The sequence below is a fragment of the Paroedura picta genome, chromosome 18, assembly GCF_049243985.1.
Source record: "Paroedura picta isolate Pp20150507F chromosome 18, Ppicta_v3.0, whole genome shotgun sequence".
NCBI lineage: Eukaryota > Metazoa > Chordata > Lepidosauria > Squamata > Gekkonidae > Paroedura > Paroedura picta.
The window spans coordinates 755,555-769,586 of record NC_135386.1 but is presented as its reverse complement, the minus strand read 5'-3'; the positions used below and the strand labels follow the sequence as shown (position 1 = coordinate 769,586).

Here is a 14,032-nt window from a genome sequence, read left to right as displayed (position 1 = left end):
CTGACAGAGATCTTGCTATTTTGCAGCAGTACAGTTCCTTCAGTGCACTCCAGTTCACAACTTAACAGTTGTGTTCCAAACTGGTGGCACTTTCTGGAAACTCCACCACCACTTGGGAGCTTTCTGCTAACGTTGCAACTGTGCCTTCTGCGTTGTATTCTGCACACCTGTGTTGGTACCAAACACCGTACCTGATCTCTCTTGCATTCCTGGGGGGGGGGGGCTGCCGTTCCCCCCTCTCAAATTCCTTTGCAGTATCTGAATGTGTGGGGCTTGAAAGGAGAGAGAGTTCCCTGGCTCTTTGTGTCATAACAAGACCAGAAGAAATGTATTTGATCAGTTGCTGGGCCTTAGACAGTTGCAAATCTACATTGTTGATAAATCAGTTGCAACAACAACGGCTGTAAGTCACAAATATCAGGTAGATTTCATGTTTTGGGTTAGACAAATGGGGCTTTATTTTTGTTGGTTTCTCAGTTGTGATGCTTTCAGTTATGGTCAGTGAGCCACAAGAAAATGCGGAATATTTTAATCGATAATAAACTCAAAAAAGGACACCTCATAGGAGAAGCTGCCAGCTGTCCACCTTCTGTTTGTAGGGAAGTGCCCGATGGCCTTGAGGCTGATTTGGAGAGCAGAGAGCTTTGGGTTCATCCTTTTCCGGCTGCAGTGACCCTTCAGGCGGCGGGAGAGGTGCTCCTCTTCCACTGTGGCCTGCCTCATTCCACATTGGGCAGGGATGGACAACCGCTGCAGTTCAACCACTGTGCCACGCTGGCTCCCCAATAAAGGGAGAAGGGGCTGACCTGACTCTTGGGATACAGCATTATTAGTGTGCTAAGGGTGACCCTGTGAATCGATGTCCTCCAAGATGCCCTAGCGTCAGCAGTCTTGCGAATGGGGGGCCGTGGCTTCCTTTGGGGCCCTCCCATCTCCACGTTCCTTTATTTACTTCCCCGTCCCCCTGTTCACTGCCCCTTTCCCACTCTTCCCAGTTGAGAATAGGCCTCCCCAGCCCAGTATTCCCAGCGTCTCCTCCTTGTCCCAGTCCGTCTGCTCACCATCTCCTGCCCGCGGCCGCAGCAGTGTTATCTGCAGGTCACAAAGGGGACTTTTGCTGCGATGGTTTCTAAAACAACCCGAGTGACGCCAAATTCACCCCGCATTGTTCCTTGAAAGAGGAAGAACCCGCCCTCCGCCAAGGAGAAAAGGCGAGGTATAAATATTTTAATAAATGAACGAGCGTTCAGATGCCATCTGGCTTGCCTTAGCAACCGCCCTGAACAAAGAACCGTCTCCATCTATTCTGACCGCATGCAGACAGAGACATCGCTTTTTGGAAAACGTTCCTGCTGTCAGAGGGCCTGCAGGGAAAGTACATATTCCTCTGCGTACCTGATGGTTCCCCTGGGCATGCAAAATCCTGTGGAACCTGGGGTTCTTTTGCATATCGCAGGAAGAAAATAGACTTGCAGCTTTCATAAAGCACACGTCGCCACTGAAAACTTGAATTTATGAAGCCAGTGATTATTGGAAGGTCCTCTGTAGGGCTTGGGTCTAAGGCAGCCGTTCTCAGCTCGTTTCCCCACATGAAATCCAAAAGTTACTTGCATTGAATGTTTACATGGAAGAGAGCAAGCACCATCTGGGGAGCCTGTATCCCCCCCCCCCCTCATTGCAGGGCCCGGTGTTCCTTCTGAGATCGCGTCCGCTGTGCCACGTCCACAGGGTATCTAGTAGCAAAGCAGTCTTTCATGGAAGCCTTTCCTCCATAGCCATATTCAGTCTATTAAAACGCGTATCACGGGCTAAGATTCATTTAGCCACGCGGCTGCCCTCGTTCTGCACAATTATCAAAGGCTCCGGAGTAATTATCCTGCCTGTTTTGCCGTTGGACGGGAGCCTGAGCAGAGCCGTAAAAGCCTTTTACTGTTTTGCAGCGCCCCTTTGTCACGTACGTGGCCCTGTGAAAGGCCATGTTGTCGCAGGGTCTGTGTGTGCTGCGTGGACTGGGCCGGCCTGGTGCCACTGAATCCATACAGCATTTTGCACCCAGTTCCACTCGCCCTTCCAGTTGTGCAGATGTGGAGTTTTCCCAGCAGCTCGCTCACGGCCCTGTGCTGCTGCAGAGAGAGCTATGAACTGGCCTCCATAAAACAGCAAGACTCCCCTTATGTAACTCCGGAAAGCCCCGCCAAACAGCCTCCTTCCCGCGTGGGATTGGAGGGAGCATCTTGCAGTAACGTCCTCGGCTCAGGATGCATCAAAGCCGTGTTCCCTTCCCACCTTAACTCCTCCTCTCAGCAGCAGCAGCAGCATTGCTGGCAGGGAAAGCTCAGCCAAGAGTCAGGATTTGAGGCCGGCCACCGTGGGCTGCTGAGGAGGCTCAGGCGGCTGGAAGGCTTCGTCGTGTCCTCGCAAAATCCGCCTTAACATGATGGGCTGGAGCGTGAGGGAAGGCAAAGATGGTACGTAGGCCATGCCTCCTCGTGGGCACAGATGGCACAAAGGTTGCCAGTATTGTGGAGGGGCCCTCCTGCCACTTGAAGCCGGTGATGTTTTTCCTCCGTGCCATGAACACCTTCACCTCCCCTTTCCGGACACGAAGCCGTCAGCCAGAGGCAGCCGTTGAGTCCTGACCCAGTCGACGGCCGGCCGGCCAGAGAGGGCAGCTCACAGGTTGCCACGGCCTGTGCTTGGGAAATGGCCCGCTGTCCTCGTGTTAGAACCATCCTGGCACACGAGTCGTCCTCTGGCACCTTGAAGAGCAGCAAAGTTTTGTTCCAGGTCTAGGCTTTCGTGTGCGTGCACTCTTTGTCAGGCCCGGACGGGCCCGGCCCTCGATTAACTGGTTTGTGATGCTGCAAGACAGGGTGTTGGATTCACCTGCAGGCGGGTTCAGCACACCCTGAGAACTAACTGTTCTGGTCACTTAAGTTTCACCTGTGCACAGGTTGTTGAATTAATTACCTGTATGAATCAGCTTTTCTGTTCGGCACGAACGGACGGCGAAGGTGGCTGTGGCTTTTTCTTTAGGAAGGCCGCTTGCCTTCCCAGCCCCTCCCATAGTCCGGGAGGAACCGGGTAGCAGAGAGAGCCGCCCGTACTGGCCCCCCGTTTCCAGATAATTTGAGCGCAGGGTAGCCTAGCAAGGGGCAGCCCAGGTCTGCGGTGGGTCCTCAGGACTTTGTGCCTGGAGCAGATCTTGGTGGTCCCATCGAGTGGTGGTTGGATGGAGGGACCTCGGGTGGTTCCTGAGAGCAGAAGCCTCCACAGGACCACGGCTGCAGTGCCTTTCAGTTCTGCAGAGGCCGCTTCGCTTGATAAAGATGGGTAAATGTCCGCTTGCTTCCTTTTCCCGATGGAAGAGCTTGGGCTAATCCTTTAATGCTTCTCGTGCCTCTCCTGGCCGAGCCGCCCGAGCGTTTCGGCTCCCCTTCCGGGAGGGAGGCCAGAATCGCTCCGTGGGCCGAAGCGGCAAGAGAGAGCGGCTGGCCGGTGAGGGCTGGCCTGGGAGCTCTGCTTCCTGGCCGCCATGTTATTTTAGAGCTGTGAAAAGATAATATCTGTCTGGAAATTTTATCCTGCATCAACTTGTAGCTTGAGTCAGGCAAAGCTGGCCTTTTGCCTGCTTGGCGCATCCCGCGGCTGATTCCAAGCGTGGCCCTCCGCACGGCCCTTGGAAAGTGCGCCAGCCCTCCCTGACCGGAGAGGCACATTCGGAGTGCTCGGGCACCCTGCCTCAGCCTGGCAGCAGCAGAGCAGCAGCCTCACACACAAGCAGGGAGGGCTGCCTCCTGGAGGACGTTCGTGGGAGACCAAATATCGCTCCGCCCTCCCTGAGGTGTTTAAATCGGCAGTGGAGCGCCAGGGTGGGGCGTGGGGTTCCCGTTCTTCCCCTGCAAATGCAAAGGAGCTTTCCTGTTCTTTTTTTGACGGCTGCTCAGCCAGGGCCTGTGGATAGGCATCTCAGCTGCGGAGGGAAACCAGATATTTCTGGGGCAGGCGTGTACTTGGGAGCCTGATAATTGGCCCCAGTCTAGTGTGGAGTAGACCGAAGACCGCCTCGGCGTTCTTTTTCGAGAAGCCCTCAAAAGGTGTCTCTGTATGTTCTGACCTTGTGAGAGCCCCCTAAACGTAGAGGCTGCTGCTGTTGATGCCGATCCTGTTAGCGCCTGCGTTCTTAGGAGAGACTTCTGATTCTCTTGAGTGCGTCTGACGGGCCCTTGGGAGGGCGGCTTCTGTCTGGTAAGCCCGGCTGACCTCGCCCTGCCTTCGGGCCTCTGCCCCCAGGCTCTTGGCTGGACTCCAGGTTGTATTTTGTGTGCTAAATGCTTAGGGGGAAGGGACAGCAAGCCCTGGGGCCTGGTGGGAGGAGCAGCTGTTAGAGAGGGATGTAACTAGTCAGGCTAGTTGCAATGGCTCCTTATGTTCCAGTGGGAAGAGGGGACCCGCGTTCGAATCTCCACTCTGCTACGGGACTGTGGTCTGTACTGCTGTGTGTGGCTTACTGTGAAGCCCTGTTGTGTCCTCTCAGTATTGCTTCCCTGGCCTGATCCAGCAGGGCTCTCCTGATGTTCTGCACATTGCGAGGCATTGCATTTGCAGTCTTGATGTGCCTCCCCCACCGCTTTAGGCTTCTCTGTAAACCACAGTCAGATGGTGAGAATCTCCATCCACCCTTGATCTCCAAATGTTCTGCTAATGGGCTGCCCTGTTTCCCTCTTGAGGGGCAGTCAGGAAATGTTCTGTCCCGAGGAGCGCTGAGGCCTCGGTCTGCTGCCCTGCTTCCAGTTCTTAACGTGTCAACAGCTCTGCCCTCCACCCTCTTACCCACACTCCCAAGCGAGCAGAGCGTAGACGGAAAGCGCGTTTATGATGCGTTGCAGGATTTTTGTGGCCTCGCAAACTGGGACGCATTTCTCCTATTTGAAAACATGTGAAAATACTTGAGGCCGTTCTAAAAATACAGCTAACCTAAACTGCGGCTGCATTTAGACTCCGGCCGAACACAGGGAAACTTGTCACATTACCGGGCAGAGGGTGTGGAACGGGGTGGACAGGGGCACCACCACCTTGAACCCGAATGTCCCTGGGGCCACGAAAGAAGCAAAACACCTATTTTCCTCCTTTGCTGGTTCAACATCAGTCTGTCGCTAGTTTTAGCCTGTTGGAGCAGTGGTGCTGCAAACGCTTTGTGACAAATGTTTGTGTTTTCTATAACTGTTGACCCGCAACGAGGTGTGCGTCGGTTCAGAAGGGAGACTTGCCGATGCAGCCCTGACCCCGTCTAACCAAACGTCTCGTCTGCTTTTCTCCCTGCCACAGTGTGCCGGTCTAACAAGAGTCCGTGGGTCTGCCTGACTTGCTCGGGTGTCCACTGTGGAAGGTGGGTGTTGTCCGATTGTGAACACATTGAATGCTGGGGGGGGAGGGGGGCCCTCCCCATGCTTCTTGCAGCCCAAATGCAACCGTTCTGCAGCTCTTCAGGACACGGGGCATCCTTTTGCGCAGCATTCGTGTGGGAACATAACTCGCCTTCCTGTGCCTTCCCGCCCAGGTATGTGAACGGCCACGCAAAGAAGCATTACGAGGATGCCCAGATCCCTTTGCCCAGCCCCAAGAGATCCGAGAAGCACGAGACGGTGCAGCATCTGGTGTGCATGGACTGCAGCAGCTACAGCACTTACTGGTGAGTGGGTCTTTCTAGCGGGGGGGGGGGGCTTTTGAGAGGCTTCAGCGCGGAAACTTGCCATGGACTTCCTGCTGTGTCAGCTGGCTGGCTTGTGTGTGTTTGTGTGTGTGTGTATTTCTAACCTGCCCTGCGTCAGAGGCTCCAGACAGGTGAAAGCAGCAGCAAGAGGAGCTTTGTCGGTCTTGTTCAGCCTGCTTTCTGCACTGCGAAGTTTTGGCAGTTTTGCCCAGCACACACCCACCAATCCTTGCCCACTTAGATGGCTTCTGCTCTAGGCTCGGATCTGCATCTGCGTAGGGTCCAGTTTTTCCTCTCCGTTTGCTCTTTGGGCACAGACCTGATTTCCCCCCTCACTTGCCCTGCATCAAAGGAATCTTCTGAAATCCGGTTTTCAGTTTTTGAACGGAGGGCTAATGGGATTAAATCGGGGCTAGCCAACGCGGAAGTATGGACACAACCCCGATCACATTATGAGGAAATTCTATGGTAACAAACTCTCTTCCCTGTCCTGCCGCCACCGTTATAAGCACACAGCGCACGTGTACAGCTGCCCAGCACTGCATGCACACCCATGCCCCCACCCCCAGTTTTGGCTGCATTATTTGTTTCTCCAGCACTGTCACTTAACACCAGCTGCTGTGTGAGGGAGAGGGCAGGGGCTGCCTGGGCAGGAGAGCCAGTGTGGTGACTGGGAGCCAGACCACCGCCGGGTCACCCGCACAGCCGTTCATGGCTGTGGCCACAGTCCGCAAAGGGGTGATGGGGGTGCAAGTGAGCCGGCTGTGGGGCTGATGGGGCAGCTGTCTCTTCTTGCGAGCCAGCCTGGTGTGTCCCTTGAAAGCAGTGGCCTCTATTCTGGAGACCTGGGCCTGACCCCCCTCCTCTCCTCCTCCTCCACCTGCAGCCGGCTGGGTGACTCTGGGCCCGTTTTCTGAGAGTCCTCTCCGCCCTGCCTACCTCACAGGGGATCTGTCGTGGGAAGGGAAGGCGATTGGAAGCCGCTTGGAGACTCCGTTGGGCAGTGAAAACCAGCCCTCCTCCTCCTCTTCCTCCTCCTGATCCCAGGCTCCCCCCCCCCCCCCCGTTCTCTCTCCGGCATCTCGTCATCAGGCTGTCATCAGGCTGCCCTCTTCCGGCCTCCCTGCCTCAGGGCTTCTCCCACGCTGTGCTTTGCAGGATGAGCCTCCACAGTCTGTCCTCGCATGACCCGCTTTCTAGGCCCCAGCAAAGTGTGGCCTTAATCAGAATGGAAGCAGAGCCACTGCGCGGGCGGTGGTGAGAAGCCAGTCCGAAGAGGGAGGTTTCGCAGAGCCCCGAAGGACACTTAGTGTCAGGGCTCAGGGAGGGCGTCTGTGTCTCGGGCCGGCCTTTCCCGCCTGCCAGTCCTGGCTTCTGGGTCTCTCTGGGGAGGATGCCCCCTGGCCCGGCTAGAAGCTGCTTCGAAGACACGGCCTGTCTGCGTGGCCAGGATGAGGGGGTGGTTGCCCCTCCTGCCCAGTCCTTTCGGTGGCTCCTGTGAGGATCCAGGCTGCCTGTCCCCCGTCCAACCGATGGTCGGTTTTGTGTTCTTTTTGCTGCAGCTACAGCTGTGATGACTTCGTTGTCAACGATACCAAGCTGGGCCTGGTGCAGAAGGTCCGAGAACACCTGCAGAACCTGGAAAAGTAAGCACGGGGTTTCCAGTGCCGTCCGTGGGCTAGGACAGCGTAGCCTGTGAAAGGAACAAGGGGGACATCCAGGAGGGGGTCCATATGGAGCACCCTTCACCAGGAAACTTTCCTTGACTTATGGGTGTTGAGAGGAGGGCCTCTGCTTGGCTGGCAGGAGCCCCCTGGTTCCACCCCCAGGACCAGGCAGGAGGTGAAGGGAAGTCCTTGCTCCGGGACCCTGGAGAGCTGCTGCCAGTCGAGTACAGAGCGCCCCTGGCCATGATGGACCGGGGAGGGGAGAGGGGGGTCTGCTTCTTCGTGTGTGCCCAAGAGCAGGCCCTGCCCGTCGGCTGTTCTAGGGGATCACACCTCCCCCTGCACTGCTTTCCTGGAGTTAACGTCTCTTGCCCAAGAATGGCTCCAGGGCTGGCTCCAGAATGTCTGGGGCTGCCCTGCAATCCCCTGATGTGTGCATGTGAGGAGGTTCCAGATGTCGGGTGCCTACAGGGCTGGGGAGAGTTAAATATTTGTGTGAGCAGTGATGTGTGTGTGTGTAGATCATTCAGGTGTCCTTTTGTCAAGAAGTGCAAGTTATTTTCGAGTGCAGCTCTGGTTCTAATTGGGGCCTGGGCTCCAGGGTGCTTGCTCTAGCCAACCCTAATCAGATTAATTTGGATATTCCCTGATGACCAGATGGCTCTGAGCCTTGCCCTCCAGGGAAGAGAGAGATCTATTTTAAGGCCACCGTGGCCGCTTTGAAAGGGGCGGTGGGTGTCTGCCTTGCATGCGAGACCCCTGCCTCAGAGGGGGCCGTGCAGTTCGGGTGTTTTGGCCGCACTCTGTCTTTTTGGGTTACTTAATCTCTTTCTAACAGCCCCTTCATTCCCTCCCTACAGCTCAGCGTTTACTGCGGACCGACATAGGAAAAGAAAACTTCTGGAAAACGCCTCTTTAAAGAGCAAATTGCTGAAAATAAATGTAAGTGCGGCGTCATTGTTCACGGGGTGACGGAGGGGGCAGCCCTGGCACCATCGCCGTGGGGGCAAATGCCGTCAGATCCACGGAGCCGGCTTCCAAGTCGTAAATGTCTTGGGCCCCCGGGCCCTTGGCTGACATTTTCATGCCTGGTGCACAGAATTCGAACTGTCATTTGGAGCAGGCCGGTCACGTAGCGTCCTCTGACGGGGTGGCTACTTCACCCAGCGCCAACCGCTTTAAACCGCTTCGGTCAGGATGCCTTGATATTTGGCTCCCGTTCTGTTCAGCCTCAGAAAATGTGCCACTACGGGGGGGGGGGAGCTCGGGGATGGGAAACGCAGGCTCTCATTCCTGCTTGGCCATGTTGCTCACGGGCAGCTCTTGAACCCATCCCCGCTCTCCCTGCCTGCCCTTCTGTGCGCACTCTGAGCTCCGAGGTTCTTTGCTTCCAGAAATGGGGCCTGCAGGAGAAGGGCACCCCTGCATTTCTGCTTGGCTTTCCCCTGAGGACAGCCAGAGCTCGAAAGGGCCTGTGACTTGCTCGCATGGCCTCGCTGCTTCCTCTGAGACTTAGTGCTTTGGGCTGGAAGCCTGCCAGGAGTAGTCCTCAAAAAGGGGTGGGGGGAGATGGCTTGTGCTGGGGATGCCAGGAGCTTATTCCTTGGACCTTTCTGCTTTGCAGGGGAGCACCACCGCCCTGTGTGCCACGGGCCTTCGGAACCTGGGGAATACGTGTTTTATGAACGCAATCCTTCAGTCTCTCAGGTATCTTTTTCTTGTCAGGCCTCTGGGCTAGATGAGGACCTGGACTTCTAAACAGTGTACATCCGGATATGCAAAAGCTTACAAGAATATAGGAATCCTAGAGCGGGAAGGAGCCATCTAGTCCCACCCCAGGGGAAGTCTGTCCAGCCGCTGCTTGAAGACAGCCAGTGTCTTTAAGGGGAGAGCCCTGCTGGATCTGACCAGTGGGACTGCCAGATGCAGTTCTGAAGCAAGCTCCTCGTAGGGGAGGCAACAAGCTTCCTTCCCAGCCTGCTGCGTTTTCCATGCTTCTGTTTCCTCCTTTTGCAGCAACATCCAGCAGTTCTGCTGCTACTTCAAAGAGTTGCCGGCTGTGGAGCTCCGGAACGGAAAGACGGCCGGCCGGAGGACCTACCACACCCGCAGCCAGGGGGAGAACAGCGTGTAAGTCGGGCGGGGGGGGGGGGTGGTGGCTTCTGGGTCTGCTGTGGGGTCCTCATGCTGGCCCAGGAAGAGGCGGACAAGCAAAACTCAGGACAGGGAAGGAAATCTGCTCAGATATGGGCATTTTTGCATAGAGACCGAGGGACCTTTTCTTCCATATTTCTTGTTCAAAAAAATCTCAAAGTCCCAGTATCTGGGGGGGGGGGGAGACGTCACACAAAAACTCAGCCGCACCCTCAGTGTTAGTAACTGACCGAACGAGGCAGCCTCCCGAGTTGTGGTAGAGGCCAGGTCACGCATTCCCCCCCCGCCCCCCCGGGCTGCTCAGAGCTCAGTCTGGTCACCCGCAGACCCCAGGCTGGCTTCAGTAGGCGTCGTATTGCCCCGCCTCATGCAGCAATGGTGGGAATGGGCAAGAAGGGCTTGCTAGTTAGACTTGGTTAAGGCCTCCTTCAGGATGTGTGAGGAGCCCTCTGGCCCTTGGGGTCCATCCCCCTCTTTCCCACAGGGCCATCGGCCACATGCGCCTCTGGGCAGAGACACGCTGGACGGAGAGGGTCCTCGTTCCCTGGGAATATCGGTTGTGGCTTGTGGAGATTCCCCACCCTAATGAGTAACGTTGACTTTGCCTCCCCAGTTCTTTGGTGGAAGAGTTCCGCAAGACGCTCTGTGCCCTGTGGCAGGGAAGCCAGACGGCCTTCAGCCCGGAGTCCTTGTTCTATGTTGTTTGGAAAATCATGCCAAATTTTCGGTAAGTCCAGTGAGGAAAAGGAGGGGCAGCCCAGGTTGCTGCCTGTCTTTCCACGGAGAGGAGTCCCTGGGGCCGAGCGTGTGTGTCCTGCTGGTCGGGGACGGGACTCATCCCCGTGTTCTCTCTCCAGGGGCTACCAGCAGCAAGACGCCCACGAGTTCATGCGTTACCTCTTGGACCACCTGCACTTAGAGCTCCAGGGAGACTTCAACGGCCTCTCCCGCCCCCTCGTCTCGCAGGATAACCCTCCTCTTTCTGCCGGCGGCAGGTGCTGCATGTAAGGAGCGGCCTGCGTTCTTTCTGGGCGTGCAGCAGTCCCGTCTCCCCCCCCCCATCTTTAGGGGTGCCACTAGAGCCTCGGAGTCTGCAGCCACAACCTCCCCCTTGAGATGAGAACGCAGGAAAGGCAAAGCTGTGGGCGCTCTAGGAAGCATCTTGGCATAGCCTGAAAGTGTTTTTCTTCCTTTTAGTCTGGATGAGCCAAACTGGGATCCAGATAGACAAGCTGTTTTCAAAACAAAGATTTTCGTCAGGGAAATCAGGGCTCACACACACACATAAAATAACGATAGAATATAAAATAACAATAGTTCCTGCCTTAGCAAATGCTTAAATGTTCTTACTTCTAGATTCTCTAAAGCGCTTTAATGTAGGAAATAAACATACCATTATAGATAACCCACTAATATTTATTATATCCTTACAACATGTGATACCTTAATCGTGAGTATTCAAGTATCAAAGTGGCTTTTGCTAATTCCCTGTTTTTTGCGTGTAAACAATAATTTCAGTCCTGGGTAAATAACACAGTTAGCGGAGGTCAATTCCAATTTAAACTATCGGAAAGCCACTGAGGAAACTCTTAGCTTTTCAAGTCTATCCGGATCCCGGCCTGGCTTATCTCGAACAAAGGGAAGAGAAATGCTCCCTGCCAGGTTCTCAGTGGGTTTGGCTTCCCACCGTCTGCAGTTCAGGCAGCCAGCTGCTTTCCAGGAGGGCCCAGTGAAAAGCCCCACTGGGTGTTTTTGGGGGGTGGGGGTGGCTCCTGAGCTCCTCTGATGCCGCCCTTCCTCTTTCGCCTGCTAGAAACGGAGCTTCCACCGTGGTCACGGCCATTTTTGGAGGCATTCTTCAAAACGAAGTCAACTGCTTAATCTGCGGGACGGAATCCAGAAAGTTCGACCCATTCCTAGGTATGGCTCTTTTGGTCCCTTTACAGGTTGAACTTCTGGGATGGGTATTTCTTTTGTTAACACTTGAACAAACTTGTTCTTAAGTCTGACATTAATTTTGACTTCTCTGTTTAGACCTTTCTCTAGATATTCCAAGTCAGTTCAGAAATAAACGTAACAAGAGCCAAGAGAATGGACCAAGCTGCACATTACAGGGTAGGCTTTCTAGCTGGAGTTTTGCGCATGGCCAGTCTGGGGGAAGTTAGAGGGAAAGGAGTAGCACAGTGGGTCTCACGGTCCTCCCACCTGCGCCCTTTCCTAGATTGTCTTCGTAGTTTTACGGACTTAGAGGAACTGGATGAAACAGAGCTGTACATGTGCCACAAATGCAGAAAGAAGCAGAAATCCACAAAGAAGTTCTGGATTCAGAAGCTACCAAAGGTAAGGGAGGGATTTTCACAGCAGCTTGTGCCACGTGCCCTGGCCCACCGGACTCCCTGAGCTGTGTATTCACACGCTCACGCCCATTTGCAGCCTGCCTGGGACCAGCTCCCCGTGTTGCTTTTGCAAGACTCCCCCGCCTTTCCTTTTAAGGGTGGAGGTTGGCGTGTGTGGAATTTTATTTCCTGGAGGGGCACTCTGACCCCATGAGAGAAGTCACTGTCCTGATGCCGAGGCAGGCAGCAGGGTCCCTCTCCTCAGAAACTCTTGCTGAGTCAGGGGGGGGGGTCCTTGTGTTTCCTCGGGCAGGTGCTGTGCTTGCATTTGAAGCGCTTTCATTGGACCGCCTATCTGAGGAACAAAGTGGACACCTACGTGGAGTTCCCCCTGAGAGGCCTAGATATGAAATGCTACTTGCTGGAGGTACTCGGTGGAGAGCGCACGTGCGCATCAGGGGGGGACGGGGGGCTCTTGTGTGGGGCGGAGATAGCGCTCAACTTCCTCTGATGCTCTTTGCCCTCAGCCGGAAAACAGCCGCCCTGAAAACTGCCTCTACGACCTCGCGGCCGTTGTCGTGCACCATGGCTCAGGGTGAGTGTGTCCAGCTCGGAGTCCAGGAAGGCCCACCGCCCTGCCGGCAGGGAGCCCTTGACTAATAAAAGGACTTTGTGTGAGACTCTGGTTCTGTGGGGTCGACAGGGAGGGCAGCAAGAGGGAGGGGGCCTCGGCAGCGGCTAAAGGGCCTGGAGTCTGCCTGCCGAAGGGCCAGAGGAGGGAGTGGGCATGCATGGCACAGGTAAGAGACGGGGATGGCTTGGGATTCAGAGGAGTCCACACAGGGGTGCTGCCTGCCCCATCTGTCTTGGATGCAGGCTGGCACTCTGCTTAGGGAAGGCAGCCGTTTGGCAAGCCCTCTAAGGGCCTCCCACTGCCGAAGGGGCTGTCTGAGGAAGCAGGGAGAGGCACTTAAGGGCACGCCCAGCTGCTGCTCTTTCTCTGGCAGCTGGGCGTGGTGACCACTGCCAGGGGGGAGGTATTGCCAGTCCCAGCTGCCAGAGACTGCAGGGGAAAAGGTAATGCCTCCTCCTCCTGGGCAGTAGGGAGCATTGCCAGCTAGCAGCACCTGCCAGGCACCACTGCTGCTTGGCGATCCTGCCAGGTGGGAATGCTTGCCTGTGCCAGGCCCAAGGCATTGGCAGGAGCTGCCTGGATGTGCCAAGCAGCAGCAGCAGCAGCTGTGCTTGGCCGGTCCTGCCAATGCCTCTTCCCTGCCTGTGGTCTGAGTATTCCCAGCTAGAGGGCGTGTTAATCCCTCCTTCCTGACAGTGGTAGGAATTCCCTGCTGCCAGTGGAGGCCAGCAGAATCTGCAAGCAGAGAATGCTTCTTCACACGGCCAGGGAGGGGGCATCAGCAGGACTGGCCAAGCCTGGCCGAGGGGGACATTTAAACTGGCTCAGTTGTGGCCAAATTGCCATTTGGCCAGTTTAAACTGGAGGGGTGGGCAATTCAGCTGGGAATGAGGCCTAGAAGTGTCCAACTTATCCAAACGGAATCACCCATTCCCCAGAGAGTGTTGACGCAAGGACAGATGCCGAAATGAGGACGAAGGACACTCGTTTCAGTTTCTTTATTTGCTGCCCGCTTACCTGTGTTGGTGCCTCCGCTGCCCCAGTGGGCAGGACTTGGCCGGGAGACCCCCAGCGAGCCCCTCCCGGCGCACTCAGCCTGCCGCCGTTCCTTTTCAGGGTTGGATCCGGCCACTACACAGCCTACGCGACTCACGAGGGGCGCTGGTTCCATTTCAACGACAGCACTGTGACGCTGACGGACGAGGAGACGGTGGTCAGAGCCAAGGCCTACATCCTCTTCTACGTGGACCGGCAGGCCAGAGGGGGAGCCGAGAAACTCCAGTAGCTCCTGCCGCCTCTCGCAGCCCTTGTCCGGCGGACAAAGCATTTCCAGCCTCCACCGATACTTGATCCAAGACTCTTGATTTCATTGTGCACTTTTCAGACTTTTCCCTGGGTTCTAGTTCTACTTTGTTTGTTCAACACGGACACACACAAACTTTTTTTGGGTTACTTACTTGGTTGGGGGGGAGGGCGAACCCTCAGCAGATAATGACTTGCTGCTTCAACTAAATTTTTTTATATAGTT

The 14,032-nt window shown here is 55.6% G+C and overlaps 1 protein-coding gene across 2 annotated transcripts in view; it reads left to right on the top strand.

Annotated features, from left to right (window-relative positions):
• The window catches only part of USP3 (ubiquitin specific peptidase 3), a 21,821-nt gene extending 7,789 nt beyond the window's left edge, over positions 1-14,032 (top strand). For both annotated transcript variants that reach the window (XM_077317962.1, XM_077317961.1), the window contains exons 2-15: positions 5,329-5,389; positions 5,561-5,692; positions 7,276-7,359; positions 8,241-8,322; positions 9,005-9,087; positions 9,397-9,510; positions 10,148-10,261; positions 10,392-10,538; positions 11,348-11,454; positions 11,569-11,649; positions 11,756-11,874; positions 12,184-12,297; positions 12,398-12,465; positions 13,621-14,032. In XM_077317962.1, coding sequence (XP_077174077.1) covers positions 5,664-5,692; positions 7,276-7,359; positions 8,241-8,322; positions 9,005-9,087; positions 9,397-9,510; positions 10,148-10,261; positions 10,392-10,538; positions 11,348-11,454; positions 11,569-11,649; positions 11,756-11,874; positions 12,184-12,297; positions 12,398-12,465; positions 13,621-13,789 — 1,311 coding nt within the window. In that variant the 5' untranslated portion in view covers positions 5,329-5,389; positions 5,561-5,663 and the 3' untranslated portion in view covers positions 13,790-14,032. The remainder of the gene's footprint in view (positions 1-5,328; positions 5,390-5,560; positions 5,693-7,275; positions 7,360-8,240; positions 8,323-9,004; positions 9,088-9,396; positions 9,511-10,147; positions 10,262-10,391; positions 10,539-11,347; positions 11,455-11,568; positions 11,650-11,755; positions 11,875-12,183; positions 12,298-12,397; positions 12,466-13,620) is intronic.